Here is a 26,991-nt window from a genome sequence, read left to right as displayed (position 1 = left end):
AAGAGCTGTTACCATTCAAACAAATGTTTCTGTCGAACATGTATCCCACCTTCATTACCTACTTGGGCCCTGCCGCCCACGTTGGCTTGCCTATCTTACAACTCAGAGAGCTTGCAAGCACAGCTTTTGAGGCATCAAAAGTTCACAACGCTAAGAGCCCTTACCACTCGGTTTTGAAGTTTGACCAGGAGCACTCACTCCAGTTAGAGGGTGCATTATCAGGTATTGGAGCGTTGAGAGATGACGCACAACAACAGTTTCTACCACGAAACCATGGTTCCAATAACCTCCGCGGTCTAAATAACTGTAAAGTACGTAGCCATCAACATGACTACCGCTACAATCGACCCGTTCGCTACGTTCCTGCACCCAACCCACAAAAAGTGTCGGAGCACAAGGGTAACAAAGGGTTGAAGGACGATCAAAACGTAGACCAATGTTCTCCAGAAGTCCCACTACGGGAAGAACTTAAGCGAGAACAATTTGAGAAAAGGGTAAAAGATAAGTCACAAGGACTAGACGGGGAATTACCGGACACCAGGTCCGCAGGAATTAACACCCATAGCAAGGACGTTAAAGTTCAAATTTCTCCCGCTCTCATTCAAGACCTTATCCAGGGCCCGCTTGATCAAGAAACAAGCCCCCGGGCTTTGTCTATAGACTCTGATACAAAAGTTGCGAAGAAAAAGGTCAAACGCTTCGTTAAAGCCAAGCCCACTTAAAATCGGAAAAGTCAATCTGCTTCCACCTTGAACAGAAATGGCACATCACGTCGTTGCGAACGACCACTCCACTTTGTGGGGAATATGTCCACTAACCACGAATCTAAACGGCCATACCTGGAAACAGTCCTGGAGGACTGCTTAGCTTGTCATGCGCTAATTGATTCGGGTGCGACAATATCACTCATCTCTCAAACATTGTTTGATGATCTCAAAAGGGCTTTGAAGCCAACTAAACGTTGGTTAAAAGTGGAACGCTGCGACACTAAACTTCGAGGGGTCACTCAGACTACCTCGCCTCTCACATTGAGAGTCATGCTGAAACTACACTTCCAGGACGTATCGCTCGTTCACCCTGTGTATGTTACCAGCCTCGAAACTGTACCCCTGCTACTTGGAGCAGACTTGATGGATCGGTTACTCCCATTGATGGATTGGAAAACCAACCAGGTATGGTCACAGGCCACAGTGCCTTCTCCACTGACCACACTGTCTCCCCCTAACGCTAGCTGCAACGCAGTCCTTCACGAGGGGTATCTGTCGAAAGCACCCCTTGGGAAAAAGACGTTTAGAAACCTCTTGGTACAGAATCCGATCCACGGAGATAGTACGATATCTCGACACATTCCATCAGCCAACCTGATTGACCATTCTTTTCATGATTTCGAGACAGCTGTCTCTGTGAATAAGCAACTTCCCTCCTCCTTGCAGTCGTGCAATACGATAGTTGAGATGAACTCTTGCCCTTTGGACACTTCCGCAAGCACTGCGGCCGTCTCAGCAAGAAAAACATTGCTGCGCAGAGTATACTCTGTTTCTGATGATACACCTTCCGCTTTGTTGGGGACTGTCACCCCTTACAATGACACTAATGGTGTCAGTCCAGCAACTGACCCGATGACTCCCACTGGTGAAACACTTTGCGATATCACAGACCGATATCCTCGTCTCAGTTCGCAGGTAATGAAGAGGTTGCCACACGCGGACGCGGTGGTGACTGACATGCCTCGACAGCCACTGAGCGTTTTGAAGCACAAACACCAGGAGATTTGGTTGAAAGGTTACAGCCATTCTCATAACAACGCGGCAGCTGAAAACTCGTACATAGGGTCCGACCTTTTCGTTTGGGCATCGGACACCAACACCACCCGCTGGTGGGGGGGTCCCGAGGCACAAAGGGGGGGAATAGTAGCCCAGACCCATGATGAGCCTCATCGAGGCCGGTGGGGGGGGTCAAGACTACGGACAACACCGTACGAGGCCGCCAGAGCATAAATCAAATCTAGTTGTAAACTCCCCTATGAGAACAGTGAGGAGCAGACAGGCCCCTAGACGGGGATTATCTTAGAACACATCTAAGATAGTACTGAGGTGTACCACACTGGTCGTAAAGGAAGTCCAGTGGACTTGTCCACCTCAAACAAATGGCATCAATAACCATTCTTTGCCATGTGTAGGTTCAACTACAATACAACTAGTAATATGCTCCAATCATGTGTTCCGGTAGATAATATTTCAGAATAAATCGGTAGGATAACTGGTCCCCTTGAGTACCAGTACCAATACTAGCAACAGTCAGTCCAGCTACAATCAGTAAGAATGTTAGAGACTTAACCAATCAAATTACCATTGACAACAGCGACATAGGAGTCACTCAGAGTGCAACACGTGGAGGGGAATCTCCAGTGCACTCTTCCAATGGTTAACACACATGTCACTAATAAATAGGATCCTCCATTCAGGAGGAAAATTATTAGAAGTCATGATCCATGATCACACCACGTATGACTGGTCCAATACCTAAAGAGTACTTCCGTCATGAGGTTAGCTCCTCCGTGGATAACATAGCTATGAAATAGACTTCATACCTATCGCCACTACAATAGTGGAAGACAGTGACTGGTAGTAAAACCACTACAGACTCCCTTGACTCCAATTCTGACTGACCTCCAGGCATTGACCTGAAAATTACCTGACTACGTCAGACTCATTCTGAACAAGTTGTAATCTGCCCGGATACTTGGTTTTCTTCCCTTGACATGCGCGCTTGTGTAAGCATAAGCGCACATGCACAACGGAACATCCAATTAGGATTTATGCTAGGACCACTTAAGGGCCCAAGCAATATACCAGCCTTAGTAAAGTTGAACATTTACTTCTAGGCCTTTGACTCTACAGCACTCACCAGTTTTCTTCCCAGAAGTCCATAGGTCATCCCTGTAGACTGCCCAAAACTAGTGCATTACAGCTGTAGACTTATCATATAGTTATCAACTTAGGATAGTGCCTAAGCAACACACCAAGTAGGAAAAACCCTAGATATGGCATTAGAGACAATGCCATGATAATCATTTTGCCAGAACATTGGACGTATATAGAATACAGTCCAATTAGATGATTTTTTTGTGTGAGAACTATATTTTGTATATATTTTTGTTTGTTTATGCTTTCATTCCTTTTCGGTTCAGTTCCTTTGACACTTAGGAAGTGACAGAGCCATAAACAAAGTCCCCATACAACCATCACTTAGTGCCACAACGCCGCTCATTGGGGAATGAATGTAATTATATATATTTCATGAGTGTGTGTGCGTTGTTAACATCTGCCTAAGTTACTGCCCAGATCTTCCAGTCTGGACGACGGGTCCGGAACGGCGACCCCAAATCCGGACACCCACGGCCTAGCCCGCTGTCAGAGAGCCTACCAAGGTAAACCACCAAAGGGGGGACCGCAACGGCGATCACCAACCAGGACATCCCCTGGCCCTTCCTGGGGTACTTTGCAGCTTCCAGGGAACCTACCAAGGTACACCACTAGAGGAGACCGCAACGGCGATCACCAACCGGACATCAACTGCCCATCCTTGTGGTGGACTGCGCCGCTTTCAGAGAGCCTACCAAATTCAGCCACCAGAGGGGACTGCAACGATGATCTACCAATGGGACATCACGTGGTCATGATTTTATGTTGATTTGTAACTTGCAGGATAAACAAGATCCAAACCACCGGGGGGGGGGGGGGGGTATGTCATGACGTTGGCCTCTTTGAGTACAGGGAGGACAGTTGACCCCCTCCCCCCTTGCACCATCCCCCAACCTACCTCCCCCCACCCAGTCCCTGTGTGAAGGGGTGGTAAAATTCCAGAGAAGAATCTCTGGCCACATGGCCCATAGAGAGACACAGGAAATTCTTCCAACTCACAGAATTGGGGAACCGAGTGACATTTGTGTTCTGGAGAAGGTATGGAAGATTGGTGAAGAATCCAGCTACGAACTGGTCCGCTTGGTACAATTTTGTGATACTCAGAAGAGACAATATAGCCATATTACCATAAAACGGTTTATATAATAGCCTCAGCTATGAGACTTGCATCCACATGGTTGTATAAAATGTATTAATAAGGATAAAGCTATTTGTAATACATTGAGATGCTATGTACTGATGTTAATGTGATAGAATTGTATTTCTGTACCAAGCTTAACTCAGTCATCGGCACGCCCCCAGGGACACAGACAGGACCAGGCGTCATGTGACAAGCCTGTTCTATGTTCACTATAAAACCATACCCTGATTTACTTTCTAAGAGACCAGGCCTCCACTCCATTGCGAGTTGGCCAATAGGTTTGACCATCCAATTCCGCTACTGAAAGTGAACTATACCACGTGGTTAACTTTTAGACTATCGATATCGACAGAATAAGAACAAGTCTTTGATATTAATAATAATAGTCTGCAGCTAGAAATTATATCATTGAACACGAAGACCGACGAAACATCCATTCTATGACGACATTAATGAATGTCGCTTTGAAAGATCCATTCTAACCGAGAGAGAGAGAACGCGGACAAAACTCTCCAACAGAACGACGCTCCAACAAGGATCCCGACGACACACTGAGCGTAAATATATATTGATTGCAATTGTTCCCGAATGAGTGAGCGTTCATGTACAAAGGGTTAGCATATCAATTGTTAATTTTAATGAACTCTATGTGCCTCCTCAGCTGACCTTTTATGACCCATTGTCTAACAGACCAGCCATGCCTGTTTAGCCCACTAGGGCACATTACTCTACCAATTCTTTGTGATGATAATTACTGTTTGTATGCTTTCTGTGAATTACTTAGTTTAGTAAATAAATGATTTTAAGACAATTGATGTATGGATGACTCTTAGTAAAGGCTGGGTTCGTGCAGATACAACAATTTACGACGTTTGGAATGAGACTGGACTCGAGGTAAAATACACCATTTAAACCAGAAGATAATCGGCCTATACTATAATATAATATATAATGTTATAATATAGGAAAGTTATATTAGGAAAATTATAACTTTGTAATCTGAATATTTTCCTTGGTGCCCCGATCTCCTAGTTAATTATAGTTAAACGATTAATCAGTTTAATCGCGTGATAATAATTACAGGGAGTTATTTTGATAAACATGTCTTCAGTTTAATGGTACCCCAAAGACACGACACTTTGATGCGGTGAAGTTGTCCTGTCCCCTTAGCAGAAAAACACCCCCAAAGCATAATGTTTCCACCTCCATGTTTGATGGTGGAGATGGTGTTCTTGGGGTCATAGGCAGCATTCCTCCTCCTCCAAACACGGCGAGTTGAATTGATGTCAAAGAGCTCCATTTTGGTCTCATCTGACCACAACACTTTCACCAGTTGTCCTCTGAGTCATTCAGATGTTCATTGGCAAACTTCAGATGGGCATGTATATGTATTCTTGAGCAGGGGGACCTTGCGGGCGCTGCAGGGTTTCAGTCCTTCACGGCGTAGTGTGTTACCAATTGTTTTCTTGGTGACTATGGTCCCAGCTGCCTTGAGATCATTGACAAGATCCTCCCGTGTAGTTCTGGGCTGATTCCTCACCGTTCTCATGATCATTGCAACTCCACGAGGTGAGATCTTGCATGGAGCCCCAGGCCGAGGGATATTGACAGTTCTTTTGTGTTTCTTCCATTTGCGAATAATCGCACCAAATGTTGTCACCTTCTCACCAGGCTGCTTGGCGATGGTCTTGTAGCCCATTCCAGCCTTGTGTAGGTCTACAATATTGTCCCTGACATCCTTGGAGAGCTCTTTGGTCTTGGCCATTGTGGAGAGTTTGGAATCTGATTGATTGATTGCTTCTGTGGACAGGTGTCTTTTTTACAGGTAACAAGCTGCGGTTAGGAGCACTCCCTTTAAGAGTGTGCTCCTAATCTCAGCTCGTTACCTGTATAAAAGACACCCGGGAGCCAGAAATCTTTCTGATTGAGGGGGGTAAAATACTTATTTCCCTTATTAAAATGCAAATCAATTTATAACATTTCTGACATGCGTTTTTCTGGATATTTTTGTTGTTATTCTGTCTCTCACTGTTCAAATAAACCTACCATTAAAATTATAGACTGATCCTTTCTTTATCAGTGGGCAAACGTACAAAATCAGCAGGGGATCAAACACTTTTTTCCCCCACTGTACATACCCCAACCAGAAGCGATGGATACAGGCAACATCTGCACTGAGCTAAAGGGTAGAGCTGCTGCTTTTAAGTAGAGGAACTCTAACCCAGAAGCTTATAAGAAATCCCGCTATGCCCTGACGAACCATCAAACAGGCAAAGCGTCAATACAGGACTAAGATCGAATCGTACTACACCGGCTCCGGCGCTCGGCAAATGTGGCAGGGCTTGCAAACTAATAAAGACTACAAAGGGAAGCACAGCTGAGAGCTGCCCAGTGACACGAGCCTACCAGACGAGCTAAATTACTTCTATGCTCGCTTTGAGGCAAGTAACACTGAAACATGCATGAGAGCATCAGCTGATCCGGACGACTGTGTGGTCACGCTCTCCGCAGTTGATGTGAGTAAGACCTTTAAACAGGTCAACATTCACAAGGCCGGAGGGCCAGACAAATTACCAGGACATGTACTCCGAGCATGCTCTGACCAACTGGCAAGTGTCTTCACTGTCGTGGTGACCATATTAACACCACACAGACGCAAATGAAAGGCTAATGACCTGGTACTCAGAATTCTATTGTCCCTTTAATCACTCTCTGAATACTTTATGATTGAATTTGAATGATCTGAATGATGAGGACAAATGGTGATGGGAGTTAGAGGTACCGTCCCAAAATGGACCCGATATGCATAAATAAATGTTTTAAACCTGTTCAAATCAAGTTTCATTTGTCACATGCTTCGTAAACAACAGGTGTAGACTGACAGTGAAATGCTTACTTATGGGCCCTTCCCAATAATGCAGAGAGAAAAACATAGAAAATATCAATTCATAATGAGTAACGATAACACGGGGTACCAGTACCAAGTCGATGTGCAGGGGTACAAGGTAATTGAGGTAGATATGTAGAAGTCACTTTACCTCTACCTACATGTACATATTACCTCAACTATTTATTTATTTATTTTTTACTTTATTTTATTAAATACTTCTTAACACTTATTCTTCTTAAAACTGCATTGTTGGTTTAGGGCTTGTAAGTAAGGTGTACGCCTGTTGTATTCGAAGCATGTGACAAATACAACTTGATTTGATTTGATATAGGTAGGGGTAGGCAACAGGATAGATAATAAACAGTAGCAGCATGTGATGAGTCAAAAGAGTTATTGCACAAAGGGTAAATGCAGGTAGTCCAGGTAGCCATTTGATGACCTATCTAGCAGTCTTGTTTAGAAGTCTTATGTCTTGGGGCTAGAAGCTGTTCAGGGTCCTGTTGGTTCCAGACTTGGTGCATCAGTACCGCTTGCCGTGCGGTAGCAGAAAGAACGGTCTATGACTTGGGTGGCTGGAGTCTTTGAACTTTTTAGGGCCTTCCTCTGACACCGACTGGTATGTCACTATTGCCCTTTATTATAAGCAATATTGTGCTACTATTTTTATTGACTTGGCCAAAGTTTTTGATACAGTAGACCATTCCATTCTTGTGGGCCGGCTAAGGAGTATCGGTGTCTCTGAGGAGTCTTTGGCCTGGTTTAAAATATGAATTTGTTCTTAACTGACTTGCCTAGTTAAATAAAGGTTTTTAAATAAATGTTTGTTTATTTTTTAAATCAGTCTACTCAGTGACACCCACAGAACACAACTGTGAAGTGATTAAACAAATATTAGCATAATAGCTCATATTGCGGGACTCTGAAACCACTGTGAAATGAGACACATTAATCATACCAGTCAACCTACTATGTGTAAGTTAACTGAAGCTAAGGTACACATTTCTAAATGGATGACTGATTCTTGCCTCCATTTAAATATCGACAAGACTGTTTGTATGTACTTCTCTAAGAAAGCCATTGATTCTTCACAACCAGCTGTTGTTGTTAATGTGGGGAATCTGAAAGTTGTGTCTAACTTCAGGTATTTCGGCGTCATTTTGGACTCCAACTTGACATGTAAGAAACATGTGAAGGAGGTGGTTAACACAGTCACGTTTGTATTGTCCAACTTTAGGTTTATAAGACCTTACCTTCCTCTAGAGGCCGCCAAACTATATATGCATGCTATTATCTTCTCACATCTGAGATATTGCCTGATGCTGGTCACAAGCAGGAGCTGCTATTCTGAAACCAATTGAATCACTCTACAAACAAACACAAGATTTTTGATAACAAACCAAACAGTTACCACCATTTTCACATCATTCACAAACATAATTGATTCCATCTGGATAGCTTTAAGCGGTATGTAGATGCTTGTCACCTCCAGGATAACAAGGGCAGTAACTAGAGGGGATTGTGTTGTCCCTTTTCGACATAGTAAATTCAGTCAATCGGCATTCTCTGTTAGAGCTGCAATATACTGGAATGCAATGCCCATGGACTTGAAAAGCTGCACTGATTATTGTACTTTTACATTTCAATTGAAACCATAGCTCAAATCTATCCAAACCTGTACATATGAGTTATCTGTGGTTCCTCATATCTAAGACGACAGTTGATTCGTTTTTTTTTTTATTACAAATAACTTGTTGTTAGATTTACATATTAATGGATGTAATGTATTTGTATTTTGTATTGTTTTAATGAGAATTTGTATTGTGGCTGTGTAATTGCCCTTACCTGCCCTGGGACTATGGGTGCAAATGAGCTTTAGGCTAACCTCGGCACATTTACATGGCTGTTGCATTATTGTAATATTGATGTTGATTAATGTGCCAGTCGCTTGCTACTGAAAAGAGGAGCGACCTAGGTATGTGTGTGCTTTGGGGCATTCTTCTTACCGAACCAAATGACCTTTGCTTTGGAGGTGTTCAGGACAAGGTTAAGGCTTGTTAAGAGAACTTCTTGGACACCAAGAAAGATTTGTGGTAGAGCATTTAACACAAAATCCGGGGAGGGGCAAGCTGAGTATAAGACTGTATCATCTGCATATAAATGGATGACAGAGCTTCCTACTGCCTGAGCTATTTTGTTGATGTAAATTGAGAAGAGCGTGGGGCCTAGGATCGAACCTTGGGGTACTCCCTTGGTGACAGGCAGTGGCTGAGACAGCAGATGTTCTGACTTTTCTCTGGGTTTACAAACTATGTGCTCTCATTGACCTTCATACAAAAACTCCTTGCTTGGTGGGCAAAACAACAACAAAAACACCACCTGCTGGACAGATTTTCCACTGAGTTGGGCCTCTCTCTTTACCTCTTCCTCTCTGGTTCAAGCCACACTAGCCAGATGAAACTAGCGAGCTGCTTACAATGTTAGCTTGTGGCAACAGGGCTAGGTAGCTGGCTAGTTTGTTTAGTTCCTTATCTAGCTAGCTAGCTAGTTATTTTCTTGACAATAGAACAACAATTGGCTGCCTAGCTAGCTAATACTTAGTCACAGATTCCTAAATCATTGCTAAGAATATTGAAAATGATTGCAGTTTCTGGTCATTGTTTTCAGGCTGGTTCCATTGGTGCTAGCTAGGTACCAAGCTAAAGCAAGCTAGCTACCCCAGAAGTTGCTAATAACATCTGGATCAAAAATATTTGCGAGTGAATAACTGCAAACCAAAGTCAACACTAGTAGGGAGACAGCCTACCTCCAGTTTCCATACTGTCATCAATGTTGACAAAATACGTTTTTTATGTCTAGCTAGGCTGAATCAGGTGCAACTGCTTGGGATGTGTCTGGCAGGCATTAGCAGTAGGGACTCTCAAAGCAGAAGGATTAGCATCTTTTCTCCCCTACCTCTGGGATGGTTGCATGTCGGGGAGAATGTTGGACTACCTACTGGTAGCTAACATTTTTGATCCGTCTCGTTTGATCCTAGTCTTATTTCAAATGCTCACACAGACGTTTTTCCATTCAGTCGAACAAATAGTGGCTTATTACCAACGCGGTATTGTAAACACATAGTGGCCGGCGAGTGTGCTTGTTTGAAGAATGTCGGCCAAAATCCATATTTGTGCTTCTTCAAAAGAGCTTGGACAGCACATCTGGAAACCCCTGTCTGCCTTGAAATTTCTACCTGGGAGAGACCTTGCTGATGCAGTATAACTACCTTGTGTGTTGTTGCTGTGCTCAGTCTTGCCATGGTGTATGATTTTTTGTTGTTGTTGACAGTAAACTGTCTTCAGCAACCTCAACTTGTTATCTGAGTTTGGCTGTTCCTCACCCAGTTTTATTCCTCCTACACGGCTGTTTCTCTTTCAGTTAATGATTGTGTTTCAACCTCCATATTGAATTGATGATCATTAGCACCTGTTTGGTATAATTGTTAAATCATACACCTGACTATATGCCTACAAAATCCCTGACTTTGTGCAAGTGTACCTACAAGAATTGACACTATTTTGAAGGCAAAGGGTGGTTACACCAAATATGGATTTGATTTAGATTTGTCTTCTGTTCACTCATTTTGCATTTAGTTCATTGATAAATATAATCTATTACCTTGTCTATTTTTGAAGGCATTCTTACAGCCTTTTTTCACACCTGCCTAAAACTTTTGGACAGCACTGTACATAAAATGTACTTAAGGTTTATTCAAAGTATATTTGTTTTGCTCTTTATCTAATATACTAAGACTAAGTCCACATTCCCCCCCCCCCCCCCGCCAATTTAAATAATTGTAAGTGTATTTAATATACTTAAATGCTAATCAAATACAAATAAAATTGACATTCAATGCATTAAATGTATTTAAAATTGTTCCAATTTAGATCATTTTAAACATACTTAAATATGTTAATAAAGTATGATGTAAGTATATTTAAAAAAAAATTATGTTCGCTTGGGTAGGTCTCCCTTCTGACTAAAACATTATATGTGTGTGTGATAATGTTAGTCTAGTGCAGGGTTGTGAGCTCATGTCACATCCTGACCAGTAAAAGGGGTTATTTGTCATTGTAGTTTGGTCAGGGCGTGGCAGGGGGTGATGGTTTTGTGTGTTTCGGTGTTTTTGGTTTATGTTCTATATTTTCAATTTCTATGTGTATATCTAGTTTTCTATTTCTATGTTGTGTTTTTGGCAATGACCTCCAATTAGAGGCAGCTGGTTGCCGTTGTCTCTAATTGGAGGCCATATTTAGTTGGGTTTGTTTTCACTTGTGTTTTGTGGGTGGTTATCTTCTGTATAGCCTGTGTGCCTTATGGAACTGTTTCGTCGTTTTGTTATTTTTGTTTAAGTGTTCACGTTACTTCAATAAATTAAGAAGATGAGCACTTTACCCGCTGCGCCTTGGTCCAATCCTTACGACTCATATGACAGCTCATTATAACTATATACTGTACTTGTAGTGTTGCACGGTATACAGATACCACTCACCTGCTTCTCTCAGCATCCCATACCAGCCCCACTAACCTGCTTCTCTCCGTCAGCTCTTCACGCACGTCCATTTCTCCATCAGTTAAAAAAATATATAATTTAGCCGTTTAGGCCGAGCGGAGATGCAGATCCTGATGAGTCTTCTGTTGTTAGATTTGTACATTTGTTACAGCTTGCAAAGCAAGCAATGTTGATACGTTGTATCATTTCATCGCCTGTTATAACCAAGAACACATACCTGTCTGAGTAGACAAGTGCAAGTTCACTGTCATGCAGACTCTGAATGGGAGAGAGTGAAAATGGAGCACCGCTTCGTCACAGGCATGCTTGCAGCTTTACAGCAAAGAAAACGGCTTGTCTCTAGCCTAAATGGAGACACCTTTTTTCTTTCTATCGGGATTCGCTCACATTTTATATAATCTATAGGGTTATAAAATTGCAAACAGATAGGCCTATATGTGAAAAAAGATAGAAACCGCTCCTTATAAATAACATTGTGTAGACATACAGTTAGACTTATTTCTCTTGAAGCAACCAAACATATGATAAATGTGATTACTTATTTCTCTAGTGATTGGATTTTCTTGAGGTTTGTTTCTTGTGGTCTGTTTATATCTCAGAAGACCAGATCCTTAATAATACTCACCTCATAAAAACAAATTATTAGTCGATTACACCTACAGTAGTACTGATGCATAGTACTAGGGATCCCAAGTGGCACAGCAGTCTAAGGCACTGCATCTCAGTGCAAGAGGTGTCACTACAGTACCTTGTTTGAATCCAGGCTGCATCACATCTGTGATTCGGAGTCCCATAGGTGTTTAAATGGCACAGGGTTATACATTGCAAATCAAATTTCAAATCAAATGTATTTTTATAGCCCTTCTTACATCAGCTGATATATCAAAGTGCTGTACAGAAACCCAGCCTAAAACCCCAACAGCAAGCAATGCAGGTGTAGAAGCACGGTGGCTAGGAAAAACTCCCTAAAAAGGCCAGAACCTAGGAAGAAACCTAGAGAGGAACCAGGCTATGAGGGGTGGCCAGTCCTCTTCTGGCTGTGCCGGGTGGAGATAATAACAGAACATGGCCAAGATGTTCAAATGTTCATAAATGACCAGCATGGTCAAATAATAGTAATCACAGTGAACAGGTCAGGGTTCCATAGCCGCAGGCAGAACAGTTGAAACTGGAGCAGCAGCACGGCCAGGTGGACTGGGGACAACAAGGAGTCATCATGCCAGGTAGTCCTGAGGCATGGTCCTAGGGCTCAGGTTCTCCGAGAGAGAGAAAGAGAGAATTAGAGAGAGCATCCTTAAATTCACGCAGGACACCGGTTAAGACAGGAGAAATACTCCAGATATAACAGACTGAACCTAGCCCCCCGACACATAAACTACTGCAGCATAAATACTGGAGGCTGAGACAGGAGGGGTCAGGAGACACTGTGGCCCCATCCGATGATACCCCCAGACAGGGCCAAACAGGCAGGATATAACCCCACTCACTTTGCCAAAGCACAGCCCCCACACCACTAGAGGGATATCTTCAACCACCAACTTACCATCCTGAGACAAGGCCAAGTATAGTCCACAAAGATCTCCGCTACGGCACAACCCAAGGGGGGGCGCCAACCCAGACAGGAAGACCACGTCAGTGACTCAACCCACTCAAGTGACGCACCCCTCCTAGGGACGGCATGGAAGAGCACCAGTAAGCCAGTGACTCAGCCCCTGTAATAGGGTTAGAGGCAGAGAATCCCAGTGGATAAATAAGAATGTGTTCTTAACTGACTTGCCTAGTTAAATAAAGGTTAAAATAATTGTACCGACACTCACTCCGCAGTAGTTGGGAAAGGTATGGGGGCTGGACACGCAACGACCCAGACCCCGCTGCTGTCAGAGATCACACATACTGACTCAGGGTAGCAGGGGAATGGGTAGGAGACTCAGACAATGATAATGATGTTTCTAATACCTCTATAATGAATTGCTGTGCTGTAAACATATGCTTGAAAAATAATACAAGTAAAAATGAAACAGGATATAACCAGTATCCCCACAAGGAAAGATGACAATGGTGACGATGACGATGATAGTAGTTCAGCTAACTCTGTCAGACGGAGAGGGGAGAGGTGACAGAGGATGTGGTTAACATCAGCTGAAAAATAGTAGGCCAGGTAGTGTGTGTGTGTGTGTGTGTGTGTGTGTGTGTGTGTGTGTGTGTGTGTGTGTGTGTGTGTGTGTGTGTGTGTGTGTCTCTTTCTCGCTCTCTCTTTCCATCTCTCTTACACCTCTTCTCATCTCAAAGTCTTGGTCTGAGTACACAGGAAGTGGAGTTGATGGGCAAAGGCTATAATTGACTATATAGTTTAGAGAGCAATAGTGATCAAATCGTCGAAATGGAACGCACCTATCTTCTACCCTGTGAGTCCCTTAATTGTTTGATTTCAGCTTTAATTTGAGGGTATTTTCATCCATATCGGTTAAACCGTTTAGCGTTTAGAAATTACAGCAGTTTTTGTACGTAGTCCCCCTATATTTTTTTTTTGGGGGGGGGGGGGGGTGTTGGTAGGTCAGCTTTAATATTGCAGATTTCCAATCCCCCATATATACAGTACCCAGCCAAATGTTTGGACACACCTGCTCATTCAAGTGTTTTTCTACATTGTAGAATAATAGTGAAGACATCAAAACTATGAAAAAACACACATGGAATCATGTAGTAACCAAAAAAGGGTTAAACAAAACAAAATAGATGTTATATTTGAGATTCTTCAAAGTAGCCGCTCTTTGCCTTGATGAATTCAAGGCACTCTTAACCAGCGTGGCTACCACAGAATTCCGCAGCGATACGCCATCTCATCTGGTTTGCGCTTAGTGGGACTATCATTTGTTTTTCAACAGGACAATGACCCAAAACACACCTCCAGGCTGTGTAAGGGCTAATTTACCAAGGAGTGTGATGGAGTGCTGTATCAGCTGACCTGGCCTCCACAATCACCCGACCTCAACCCAATTGAGATGGTTTGGGATGAGTTGGACCGCAGAGTGAAGGAAAAGCAGCCAACAAGTGCTCAGAATATGTGGTAACTCCTTCAAGACTGTTGGAAAAGCTTTTCTCATGAAGCTGGTTGAGAGAATTCCAAGAGTGTGCAAAGCTGTCATCAAGGCAAAGGGTGGCTACTTTGAAGAATCTCAAATATAAAATATATTTTGATTTGTTTACTACATGATTCCATATGTGTTATTTCATACAATGTAGAAAATAGTAAAAATAAAGAAAAACCCTTGAATGAGTAGGTGTGTCCAAACTTTTGACTGGTACTGTGTATATATATATATTTTTCATATTTTATAATATATTTTCCTTTACTATTTCCCCCTAACCCTACCTCCCCTCTCCTAATTGGAGTAAACTAATGGACAACAATACTTAGGCTTCTACTTCCAGCTTATACATACTATATTTTTTACGGACATGGTACACGGACAGGGTACATTTTATATTAGTTTTATATCTATTTTTAAAGTGCTAACCTCCCCTGTTATTGTAATGGAGCGAGGTTAACATGTTTTGTGGGTACTATATTTGTGAGTCTGTAACTTTCTCACTCATCGTTATTCACGATTTATTCAGGACTATCCGTAATCATGGTAACATACACATTAATGTAGAAGTGTTTAGAAACATATTCTATTTACAATAAAAGTGACAAAAAATTACACGATACATTATTTGCCATTCATTTCTATTGCGCACATAATAATCTGAAACACAAGCCAAACAAACAGCAAATGCATCCAACAAGTTTGTAGAGTCACAAGCTTGACTTACAGTAATCATTGTGTGCTTGGAATATGGGACCAAATACTAAACTTTGGACTACTTTAATACACATGCACTGAGTGTACAAAACATTAAGAACATCTGCTCTTTCCATGACATACTGGCCAGGTGGCTGAATTCAGCTGAAAGCCATGATCCCTTATTGATGTCACCTGTTAAATCCACTTCAATCAGTGTAGATGAAGGGGAGGAGACAGGTAATTAATGAAGGATTTTATGACAATTGAGAATTTTTAAAAAATATTTCTTTTATTTCACCTTTATTTAACCAGGTAGGCTAGTTGAGAACAAGTTCTCATTTACAATTGCGACCTGGCCAAGATAAAGCAAAGCAGTTCGACACATGCAACAACACAGAGTTTCACATGGAATAAACAAACATACAGTCAATAATACAGTAGAAAAAGTCTATATACAGTGTGTGCAAATTAGGTAAGATAAGGGAGGTAAGGCAATAAATAGGCCATGGTGGCAAAGTAATTACAATATAGCAATAAAACACTGGAATGGTAGATGTGCAGAAGATGAATGTGCAAGTGGAGATACTGGGGTGCAAAGGAGCAAGATAAATAAATAAATACAGTATGGGGACGAGGTAGTTGGATGGGCTATTTGCAGATGGGCTATGTACAGGTGCAGTGATCTGTGAGCTGCTCTTACAGCTGGTGCTTAAAGCTAGTGAGGGAGATATGAGTCTCTAGCTTCAGTGATTTTGCAGTTCGTTCCAGTCATTGGCAGCAGAGAACTGGAAAGAAAGGCGGCCAAAGTAGGAATTGGCTTTGGGGATTACCAGTGAGATATACCTGCTGTAGTAACATGGATTGTATATGTGTACCATTCAGAGAGTGAATGGGCAAGATTAAAGATTTAAGTGCCTTTGAACGGGGTATGGTAGTAGGTGCCAGGCGCACCGGTTTGTGTCAAGAACTGCAATGCTGCTGTGTTTTTCACGCTCAACTGTTTGCCCTGTGTATCAAGAATTGTCCACCACCCAAAGGACACCCAGCCAACTTGACACAACTGTGGGAAGCATTGGAGTTAACATGGGCCAGTTCAATATTAGGAAGGTATTCTTAATGTTTGGTATACTCAGTGAATACAGTGTAAGTGAATTTGTCCTAATGCTTTTGGTCCCCTAAAATGTAAAACAAAAAGTGCTGTAAACGTGCTGTAAACGGTTCGCCTGATATGGATGAAAATACCCTGAAATTAAAGCTGAAAGTCTGCACTTTAAACTCATAGTCACTGTATTATTTCATTGTATTTCATTGTATTATTTCTCAATAATTACGGGGGGGGCACAGCATATGGTTTAATATCCAGTGCTTGATTTTAGCAGGCGCTCACCGGAACTGAGTACTGGCACCTCAAACGTTTTACTGCTTGAGTTCCTGCAGCTTTATAGAATATTTGCTCAAAAGTACTGTGCAGTTCCTGCACCTATAAACAGTACAGGTACCAAAAATGACCATCGGCACCTATTTTAGTTCAAGTCAAGCACTGTTAATATCTATATGGTTTAATATATGTATGGTTTAATATATGTTTGGTTTAACATATGTATTGTTTAATATCTGTGTGGTTTAATATCTGTATGGTTTAATAACTGGGTGGTTTAATATCTGCATGGTTTAATATCTGTATGGTTTAATACAGTATCTGTATGGTTTAATATGAGTATACATCATGTGTCATGGTGATAGTTCTCTCTCTGTGTGTTTCAGTGCTGTTGACTACACTGGTATACTCTAGCCTCGGTCACAGGGGAGGTGAGTACATTTCTGTTTATTCATCACAACTGCTCTATTTTCACCTCCCTTTTCTCCTCCACTTCTCTCTCTCTCTCTCTCTCTCTCTCTTCCTTCTCATTTTATTGCCTCCATCTTAAAGCCAATTTATGCTTGATCCGAAAATGTGGTCAGTGGATTCGTATGGAGTGTGTGACGCAATTGCTGAACCTCCAGACGCATGCTGAGGCCAAATTGAGCTCCGTACCTCATCGCTGTGCGCCTCTCAAATGTTGTAACAATGTGGAGGGATCCATATAGGTCCACATTGACATGATTGGTTGACAGTAGGTGGGGGCGGGAGATCCAGTATAAACACAAACTCACCTTCTTGACAAACTTCCTTCACAACGACTCTGCGCTGGTCGGCGAAGCTCAATAAGTATGAAAGTCCTGACGTCTGCCGAGGCTCCATCGCAGTAAATGCTGTACGGCCACTTCAGACGTCGGATTGACCATGCAGAGCCTTTTATTAAATTCACGTATTGTGTTTGATCATGTTAGTACAGGCCCCAAATGTATCAAGTGTTTCAGAGTAGAAGTGATGATCTATGTTCAGGCCCCCCCTGTCCATGTAATCTTATTCATTATGAACTAAAAGACAAAACTGGTCCCAGGTCAGCACACGTACTCTGACACGCTTGATACGACTTTTACCCCAGTAGTCTTTTGTGTTTTCCTGGCTTGTGGTTTGGCGGTCTGGGGGTTTTTGAGACCCTGCTGCCTCTACAGCGAGTGTATCCCAAATGTACATAGTGCACTACTTTAGACCAGAGCCCTATGGGCCTTGGTCAAATGTAGTGCACACATAGGGAATAGGGTGCCATTTGGAGCGCAGCTCATAGAAACTCTGTTTGGTCTCACTTCTCATGAAGCAATTGCCACTGCAGAAGACACCCACCACAGAAGCAATGATTAGGGCCTACAGACAGATCTCAGTTCAATTTGAGTCTGTCTCTCTGAGCTGTGAGGTTTAGAGGAGTTCTACTGGATGGAAACTGTAGAGATACACATTAAAAAACACATTCAGAATTGTAATATATATAACAATTTAATCTTATGTACAATGTGTCTGTCTGTCCGCCCTTCTGTCCGTTTCTCTCTCTCTCTCTCTCTCTCTCTCTCTCTCTCTCTCTCTCTCTCTCTCTCTCTCTCTCGCTCTCTCTCGCTCTCTCTCTCTCTCTCTCTCTCTCTCAGGTCGGTCTCCTTCAGCCTCTCTGAGCATCAGTCCCGACAGATCTCAGTTCCTTGAATATATGTCTTTCTCTCTGAGCTGTGAGGCTCAGGGGAGTTCTACTGGATGGAGACTGAAGAGATACACAGCGACTGTGAAACAGTCAGAGTCTGGAGTCGACTGGGGGTTCAATCAATCCAACTACGTCATCAAGACAGCCAAAACATCAGACAGTGGAGTGTACTGGTGTGAGTCTGGGTCTGGAGAACACAGCAATGCTGTCAACATCACAGTACATGGTACGTCCAGATAGATACACAATAAACTAGAACCTACATAATCAACTGGCGGACTGCGGAACAGATCCGGACCCAGAATGGGGTCAATACAGACCGCAGGTCCCAAAACAAAAGGACCCAATTTTTTACATGGTCGGGCTTCGGCCCCTGGTATCATATAAACACACATAAGACATGGAAAAGTTAATAGAATTGCAGGAAAGTCGCTTTAAAACAGAAACAGAAAATCTCTGCCCCATGCAAAATGTGTAGAAACTGCACATTTTCTCTGGGGGTTTGTTACAATGCCATTATCCATCTGGACCTTTACTGGACATTATCCATCTGGACATCATCCATTATCCATCTGGACATCTGGACATTATCCATTATCCATCTGGACCTTATCCATTATCCATCTGGACATTATCCATCTGGACCTTATCCATTATCCATCTGGACCTTATCCATTATCCATCTGGACCTTATCCATTATCCATCTGGACATTATCCATCTGGACTGTATCCATTATCCATCTGGACATTATCCATCTGGACCTTTGCTGGACATTTTCCATCTGGACATCATCTATTATCCATCTTGACATCATCCATTATCCATCTGGACATCATCCATTATCCATCTGGACATTATCCATCTGGACATCATCCATTATCCATCTGGACATCATCCATTATCCATCTGGACATCATCCATTATCCATCTGGACATCTGGACATTATCCATCTGGACATCATCCATTATCTATCTGGACATTATCCATCTGGACATCATCCACTATCCATCTGGACCTTTGCCACCTAGGAAATGTGTGTGAAGGGACCTTCTCAAATAGTACCTGAGTACCCCTGGACTAGAACCTTCAAACTCAACACAGGACCTCGAAGCCAGTTCCACTGTATTTTTTTCATTTTCCCCCTCTGATCAGGGACTGATTTAGACCTGGAACACCAGGTGTGTGCAATTAATTATCGGGTAGAACAGAAAACCAGCAGGCTCCGGATCTCGTAGGGTAAGAGTTGAATAGCCCTGGACTAGAAGCTATCACTATACCATTGTCTGTAAATTATGTTACATTATTATTTTATTTTGATTATCTGATGATGTTATAATTGTCCTGCTTACAGGTGGTGCTGTGATCTTAGAGAGCCCCACCCTTCCTGTGACTGAGGATGATTCTGTGACTCTACGCTGCAAATATCAGGCAACTCCATCTGAACTCACAGCTGATTTCTACAAAGATGGATCCCTCATCAGGACTGAGACGACAGGACAGATGACCATCCCTGCAGTATCCAAGTCAGATGAAGGGCTCTACAAGTGTAACAACTCTGAAGGAGAATCACCAGTGAGCTGGATGACTGTGACAGGTGAGTAAAATAAAATCACATGCAGAATTATAATATTTTTAAAAAATCATATATTTCTTATTCTGGTTTAGTTAATATAAATGGGAAGCCATTCTGTACGTTTGTATGTGCAATGTGTCCTGTCTTTCTCTCCCTCTCTCCCTCTCTCTCAGGTTGGTCTTCAGCCTCCCTGAGTATCAGTCCCGACAGATCTCAGTTCCTTGAATATAAGTCTGTCTCTCTGAGCTGTGAGGTTCAGGTGAGCTCTGCTAGATGGAGACTGAAGAGGTACACAGTGACTGGAGTCGACTGGGGGTTCAATCACGGTTCCAAATACGTCATCAAGACAGCCAAAACATCAGACAGTGGAGTGTACTGGTGTGAGTCTCGGTCTGGACAATGCAGCAATGCTGTCAACATCACAGTACATGGTACGTCCACCGACAATCTTTACATTAGTGTTTATTGCCTTTGCAGTACATACATTACCGTATTATTTTAGGTCAAATAGCTCATCCAGTTTTTTATCAATCCATTCCTGGGGTACCCAAAGGGTGTGCACATTTTTGTTCCAGCCCAACACTAACAGAACTGATACAACCAATCTAGGGCTTGGTGCTTGCTTAATTTGTTAAATCGTTGTGTTTTGCAGGACTAGAGAAAAAAAAATTGCACACCCCAGGGGTTCCCCAGCAATGGATTGATAAACACTGACTAACCTTTCATTCATACAGGTGGTGCTGTGATCCTGGAGAGCCCCGCCCTTCCTGTAACTGAAGGAGATTCTGTGACTCTGCGCTGCAGACATGAAGACAAGAAAACGAAGGACACGTCCTCAAACTTCACAGCTGATTTCTACAAAGATGGATCCCTCATCAGGACTGAGACGACAGGACAGATGACCATCCCTGCAGTATCCAAGTCAGATGAAGGGCTCTACAAGTGTAACAACTCTGAAGGAGAATCACCAGAGAGCTGGATGACTGTGACAGGTGTGTGTGTGTGTGTGTGTGCGTGCATAGAAGTATTTTTAAATTGTATAATTCTCTTTCTAGGCCCAGGGCCAGTGCGGTCCAAGTCTCTGTCCAGGCTGCTGTGGAGTCTTCTGGTGGTGTCTCTTTACCTGACCATCGTACTGCTGGTGAAATGCCGTAGGCGCCGGGCTCAAGGTGAGGACCCTCGACCATGTTATGGAGTATACATTTACAATTTGTAACAGCCTTCAATTGTTGACATTGAACCATGCTTTAAAGTGTTGATAACTAGCTCTGATTGAGTCATGTTGTAAAGTGTTGATAACTGTAGCTCTGATTGAACCATGTTGTTAAGTGTTGATAACTAGCTCTGATTGAGTCATGTTGTAAAGTGTTGATAACTGTAGCTCTGATTGAACCATGTTGTAAAGTGTTGATAACTAGCTCTTATTGAACCATGTTGTAAAGTGTTGATAACTAACTCTGATTGAGTCATGTTGTAAAGTGTTGATAACTGTAGCTCTGATTGAGTCATGTTGTAAAGTGTTGATAACTGTAGCTCTGATTGAACCATGTTGTAGTGTTGATAACTAGCTCTGATTGAACTATGTTGTAAAGTGTTGATAACTAGCTCTCATTCAAACCTGCTGTAAAGTGTTGATAACTAGCTCTGATTGAACCATGTTGTAAAATGTTGATAACTAGCTCTGATTGAACCATGTTGTAAAGTGTTCATAACTAGCTCTGAAGTTTTGATAACTAGCTCTGATTGAACCATGTTGTAAAGTGTTGATAACTAGTTCTGATTGAACTATGTTGTAAAGTGTTGATAACTAGCTCTCATTCAAACCTGCTGTAAAGTGTTGATAACTAGCTCTGATTGAACCATGTTGTAAAGTGTTGATAACTAGCTCTGATTGAACCATGTTGTAAAGTGTTGATAACTAGTTCTGATTGAACCATGTTGTAAAGTGTTGATAACTAGCTCTGAAGTTTTGATAACTAGCTCTGATTGAACCATGTTGTAAAGTGTTGATAACTAATTCTGATTGAACCATGTTGTAAAGTGTTGATAACTAGCTCTGATTGAACCATGTTGTAAAGTGTTGATAACTAGCTCTGATTGAACCATGTTGTAAAGTGTTGATAACTAGCTCTGATTGAACCATGTTGTAAAGTGTTGATAACTAGCTCTGATTGAACCATGTTGTAAAGTTTTGATAACTATGTTTAGGGGAAATCAGGGTACCCAGGAAGACACGCCAAGACCAACCAGGTGACAGTCTCTACCTTTCAACCATAAAAATGATTTAGCACAGGTGTTCTAAACCGAATGTGGAACTGGTTTAATGTGGCTGAGGTCAACACCACTCAGGTGAGTTTCTCTATCCTACACCATTACTGAACATAGGTAACACTGAATGCAGGTTAGTCCAATCAGCCACTCTTTCAACTCCTGCTATTTATGCCTTCAACGGCTTGGGACTGTGTGTGCTGCACAATAGCTGTTGCATACATACAGAGTTGACTATGCAATAAGGCCCGAGGATGGCCAATATACCACGGCTAAGGGCTGTTCTGCCTTTAGCCGTAGCCTTATTGCTATTATAAACTAGTTACCAACGTAATTACAGTAGTTCAAATAAATGTTTTGTCATACCCGTGGTATACCGTCTGATATACCACAGCTGTCAGCCAATCAGCATTCAGGGCTCGAACCACCCAGTTTAGAATTGTTATTAATGTACTGTATATGAAAGTATACACAGTGTTTGAGGAAATATGATTAGAGTATTTTATGAAATATAATGTCACAGACATGTCCCCTTCTGTTGAGCAGGTCAGCATGTTGAAGAGTGAGCTCACCGGATCACCATAACAACCATCAGAATGGAACGCACGGACTTCTAATCTGGAACTGTGAAACATTGTTATTTCTTAGCTTTTAGCTTTGCATGCTGGTACAATAGTGCCATGTTATAAAATGTGATTTATTAACTATATTCTTTTTTTTTGTTTACTCTATCTTTATGACATGTATGCAAAATAATTTCTATGTTTTAATAAATGTTTTATGGGGAATTAGTAGATTTTGTGTTATCTAGATTTTTATCTGGATTCATATATATCTTATTCTTGGTGTACTTAGTGTTAATTCAGGTGCTGATGATATTATAATCAATCAATTGTAAATGTCCTCATTTTTCATCGCTATACACACAAGATGGATGACCTATCCTTGTTTAGAGGTTATTGTTACTAAACACAGATTTAGTGTACAGTACTTTGATGTAGACATATTATTAACGTTCCGGTACTTAAACAATGTTTATTTCAATCTGTCTAGAGTAGAAAACAAAAACAAGTGAAGATATCTTTGTTGTTGTTAAGCAATAACTAATGATGCATTTCTTCAGCAAACCCATGTTTTGTACATTTTCTTTCATTTTGGTTACATATGGCATACAAATGTAATGCACCTGGGGAATCCGAATGTCTTTTGAACATCCTGCTAGGTTCATCCTCTCTGAGCATGAGTTATAGGGAAGAGGTGAATGCAGCCACCACTCTTGCCCATGGCATGTAATGGTGCCTCTCTGTGAAAGTGCAAACACCTACAGTACATGATGCACACTACAGGGAGAAAGGTAACAGAACACAGCCTACCAGTGACTGTCACGCACTGACCTGAGAGAGACGTTTTATTTCTCTATTTTGTTAGGTCAGGGTGTGGGGTGGGTATTCTATGTGTTGTATTTCTTTGTTTTGGCCTAGTATGGTTTCCAATCAGTGGCAGCTGTCTATCGTTGTCTCTGATTGGGAATCATACTTCGGCAGCCCTTTTTCCCTCCTTCAGTGTGGGATCTTATTTTTGTACAGCTCAGTTTAGCCTGCAGAACGTGACGTTCGTTTTCTGTTTATTGTTTTGATTTAGTGTTCTGAGTTCAAATAAATGTATCATGAGCACTCACCACGCTGCACCTTGGTCTCCTCATTACGACGATCGTCACAGTGACTGATGATGAGGCAGGAGTTATTACATGGAGTATAGCTCCTTCTGCTGGAGAAAAGTTAGACTTGAAAGTCAACTTTTTATTTAACTAGGCAAGTCAGTTAACTTTTTAAGGTATAGGGGGCAGTATTTTCATTTTCGGATGAAAAGCGTGCCCAGAGTAAACTGCCTAATACTCGGGCCCAGAGTCAAATATTTGCATATTATTAGTAGATTTGGATAGAAAACACTCTGACGGTTCTAAAACTGTTTGAATGATGTCTGTGAGTATAACAGAACTCATATGGCAGGCAAAAACCTGAGAAAAATCCAACCCGGAAGTGGGAAATCTGAGAATTGTAGTTCTTCTTTTGAATCCCTATCGAAACTACAGTGTCTGTGGGGTCACGTTGCACTTCCTAAGGCTTCCATTGGCTGTCAACAGCCTTTAGAAATGTGTTTCATCCTTCTCCTGTTACTGGGCAGAAAATAGGAGCTCAGTGTAGACTGACAGTGAAATGCTTACTTATGGGCCCTTCCCAATAATGCAGAGAGAAAAACATAGAAAATATCAATTCATAATGAGTAACGATAACACGGGGTACCAGTACCAAGTCGATGTGCAGGGGTACAAGGTAATTGAGGTAGATATGTAGAAGTCACTTTACCTCTACCTACATGTACATATTACCTCAACTATTTATTTATTTATTTTTTACTTTATTTTATTAAATACTTCTTAACACTTATTCTTCTTAAAACTGCATTGTTGGTTGAGGGCTTGTTGTATTTGAAGCATGTGACAAATACAATTTGATTTGATTTGATATAGGTAGGGGTAGGCAACAGGATAGATAATAAACAGTAGCAGCATGTGATGAGTCAAAAGAGTTATTGCACAAAGGGTAAATGCAGGTAGTCCAGGTAGCCATTTGATGACCTATCTAGCAGTCTTGTTTAGTAGTCTTATGTCTTGGGGCTAGAAGCTGTTCAGGGTCCTGTTGGTTCCAGACTTGGTGCATCAGTACCGCTTGCCGTGCGGTAGCAGAAAGAACGGTCTATGACTTGGGTGGCTGGAGTCTTTGAACTTTTTAGGGCCTTCCTCTGACACCGACTGGTATGTCACTATTGCCCTTTATTATAAGCAATATTGTGCTACTATTTTTATTGACTTGGCCAAAGTTTTTGATACAGTAGACCATTCCATTCTTGTGGGCCGGCTAAGGAGTATCGGTGTCTCTGAGGAGTCTTTGGCCTGGTTTTAAATATGAATTTGTTCTTAACTGACTTGCCTAGTTAAATAAAGGTTTTTAAATAAATGTTTGTTTATTTTTTAAATCAGTCTACTCAGTGACACCCACAGAACACAACTGTGAAGTGATTAAACAAATATTAGCATAATAGCTCATATTGCGGGACTCTGAAACCACTGTGAAATGAGACACATTAATCATACCAGTCAACCTAAGTTAACTGAAGCTAAGGTACACATTTCTAAATGGATGACTGATTCTTGCTTCCATTTAAATATCGACAAGACTGTTTGTATGTACTTCTCTAAGAAAGCCATTGATTCTTCACAACCAGCTGTTGTTGTTAATGTGGGGAATCTGAAAGTTGTGTCTAACTTCAGGTATTTCGGCGTCATTTTGGACTCCAACTTGACATGTAAGAAACATGTGAAGGAGGTGGTTAACACAGTCACGTTTGTATTGTCCAACTTTAGGTTTATAAGACCTTACCTTCCTCTAGAGGCCGCCAAACTATATATGCATGCTATTATCTTCTCACATCTGAGATATTGCCTGATGCTGGTCACAAGCAGGAGCTGCTATTCTGAAACCAATTGAATCACTCTACAAACAAACACAAGATTTTTGATAACAAACCAAACAGTTACCACCATTTTCACATCATTCACAAACATAATTGATTCCATCTGGATAGCTTTAAGCGGTATGTAGATGCTTGTCACCTCCAGGATAACAAGGGCAGTAACTAGAGGGGATTGTGTTGTCCCTTTTCGACATAGTAAATTCAGTCAATCGGCATTCTCTGTTAGAGCTGCAATATACTGGAATGCAATGCCCATGGACTTGAAAAGCTGCACTGATTATTGTACTTTTACATTTCAATTGAAACCATAGCTCAAATCTATCCAAACCTGTACATATGAGTTATCTGTGGTTCCTCATATCTAAGACGACAGTTGATTCGTTTTTTTTTTTATTACAAATAACTTGTTGTTAGATTTACATATTAATGGATGTAATGTATTTGTATTTTGTATTGTTTTAATGAGAATTTGTATTGTGGCTGTGTAATTGCCCTTACCTGCCCTGGGACTATGGGTGCAAATGAGCTTTAGGCTAACCTCGGCACATTTACATGGCTGTTGCATTATTGTAATATTGATGTTGATTAATGTGCCAGTCGCTTGCTACTGAAAAGAGGAGCGACCTAGGTATGTGTGTGCTTTGGGGCATTCTTCTTACCGAACCAAATGACCTTTGCTTTGGAGGTGTTCAGGACAAGGTTAAGGCTTGTTAAGAGAACTTCTTGGACACCAAGAAAGATTTGTGGTAGAGCATTTAACACAAAATCCGGGGAGGGGCAAGCTGAGTATAAGACTGTATCATCTGCATATAAATGGATGACAGAGCTTCCTACTGCCTGAGCTATTTTGTTGATGTAAATTGAGAAGAGCGTGGGGCCTAGGATCGAACCTTGGGGTACTCCCTTGGTGACAGGCAGTGGCTGAGACAGCAGATGTTCTGACTTTTCTCTGGGTTTACAAACTATGTGCTCTCATTGACCTTCATACAAAAACTCCTTGCTTGGTGGGCAAAACAACAACAAAAACACCACCTGCTGGACAGATTTTCCACTGAGTTGGGCCTCTCTCTTTACCTCTTCCTCTCTGGTTCAAGCCACACTAGCCAGATGAAACTAGCGAGCTGCTTACAATGTTAGCTTGTGGCAACAGGGCTAGGTAGCTGGCTAGTTTGTTTAGTTCCTTATCTAGCTAGCTAGCTAGTTATTTTCTTGACAATAGAACAACAATTGGCTGCCTAGCTAGC

The 26,991-nt window shown here is 41.8% G+C and overlaps 1 protein-coding gene across 2 annotated transcripts; it reads left to right on the top strand.

Annotated features, from left to right (window-relative positions):
• Window positions 1-13,752: 13,752 nt before the first annotated feature.
• On the top strand, window positions 13,753-23,890 carry LOC106593290 (high affinity immunoglobulin gamma Fc receptor I-like). 2 transcript variants are annotated; one of them, XM_045695975.2, is made up of 9 exons: window positions 13,753-13,912; window positions 17,060-17,104; window positions 18,320-18,595; window positions 19,724-19,966; window positions 20,119-20,376; window positions 20,680-20,937; window positions 21,001-21,114; window positions 22,154-22,195; window positions 22,760-23,890. In XM_045695975.2, the coding sequence occupies exons 1-9, from the start codon at window positions 13,888-13,890 to the stop codon at window positions 22,777-22,779; spliced, it is 1,281 nt and encodes a 426-aa protein (XP_045551931.2). In that variant the 5' UTR covers window positions 13,753-13,887; the 3' UTR covers window positions 22,780-23,890. The 2 variants fall into 2 exon arrangements, with proteins under 2 accessions (XP_045551931.2, XP_082818148.1); XM_082962022.1 differs by having other exon boundaries at window positions 20,680-21,114.
• Window positions 23,891-26,991: the final 3,101 nt, after the last annotated feature.

This window comes from Salmo salar, chromosome 15 (genome assembly GCF_965601325.2).
Source record: "Salmo salar chromosome 15, fSalSal1, whole genome shotgun sequence".
Lineage (NCBI taxonomy): Eukaryota > Metazoa > Chordata > Actinopteri > Salmoniformes > Salmonidae > Salmo > Salmo salar.
This window is presented reverse-complemented; position numbering and strand designations above follow the sequence as displayed.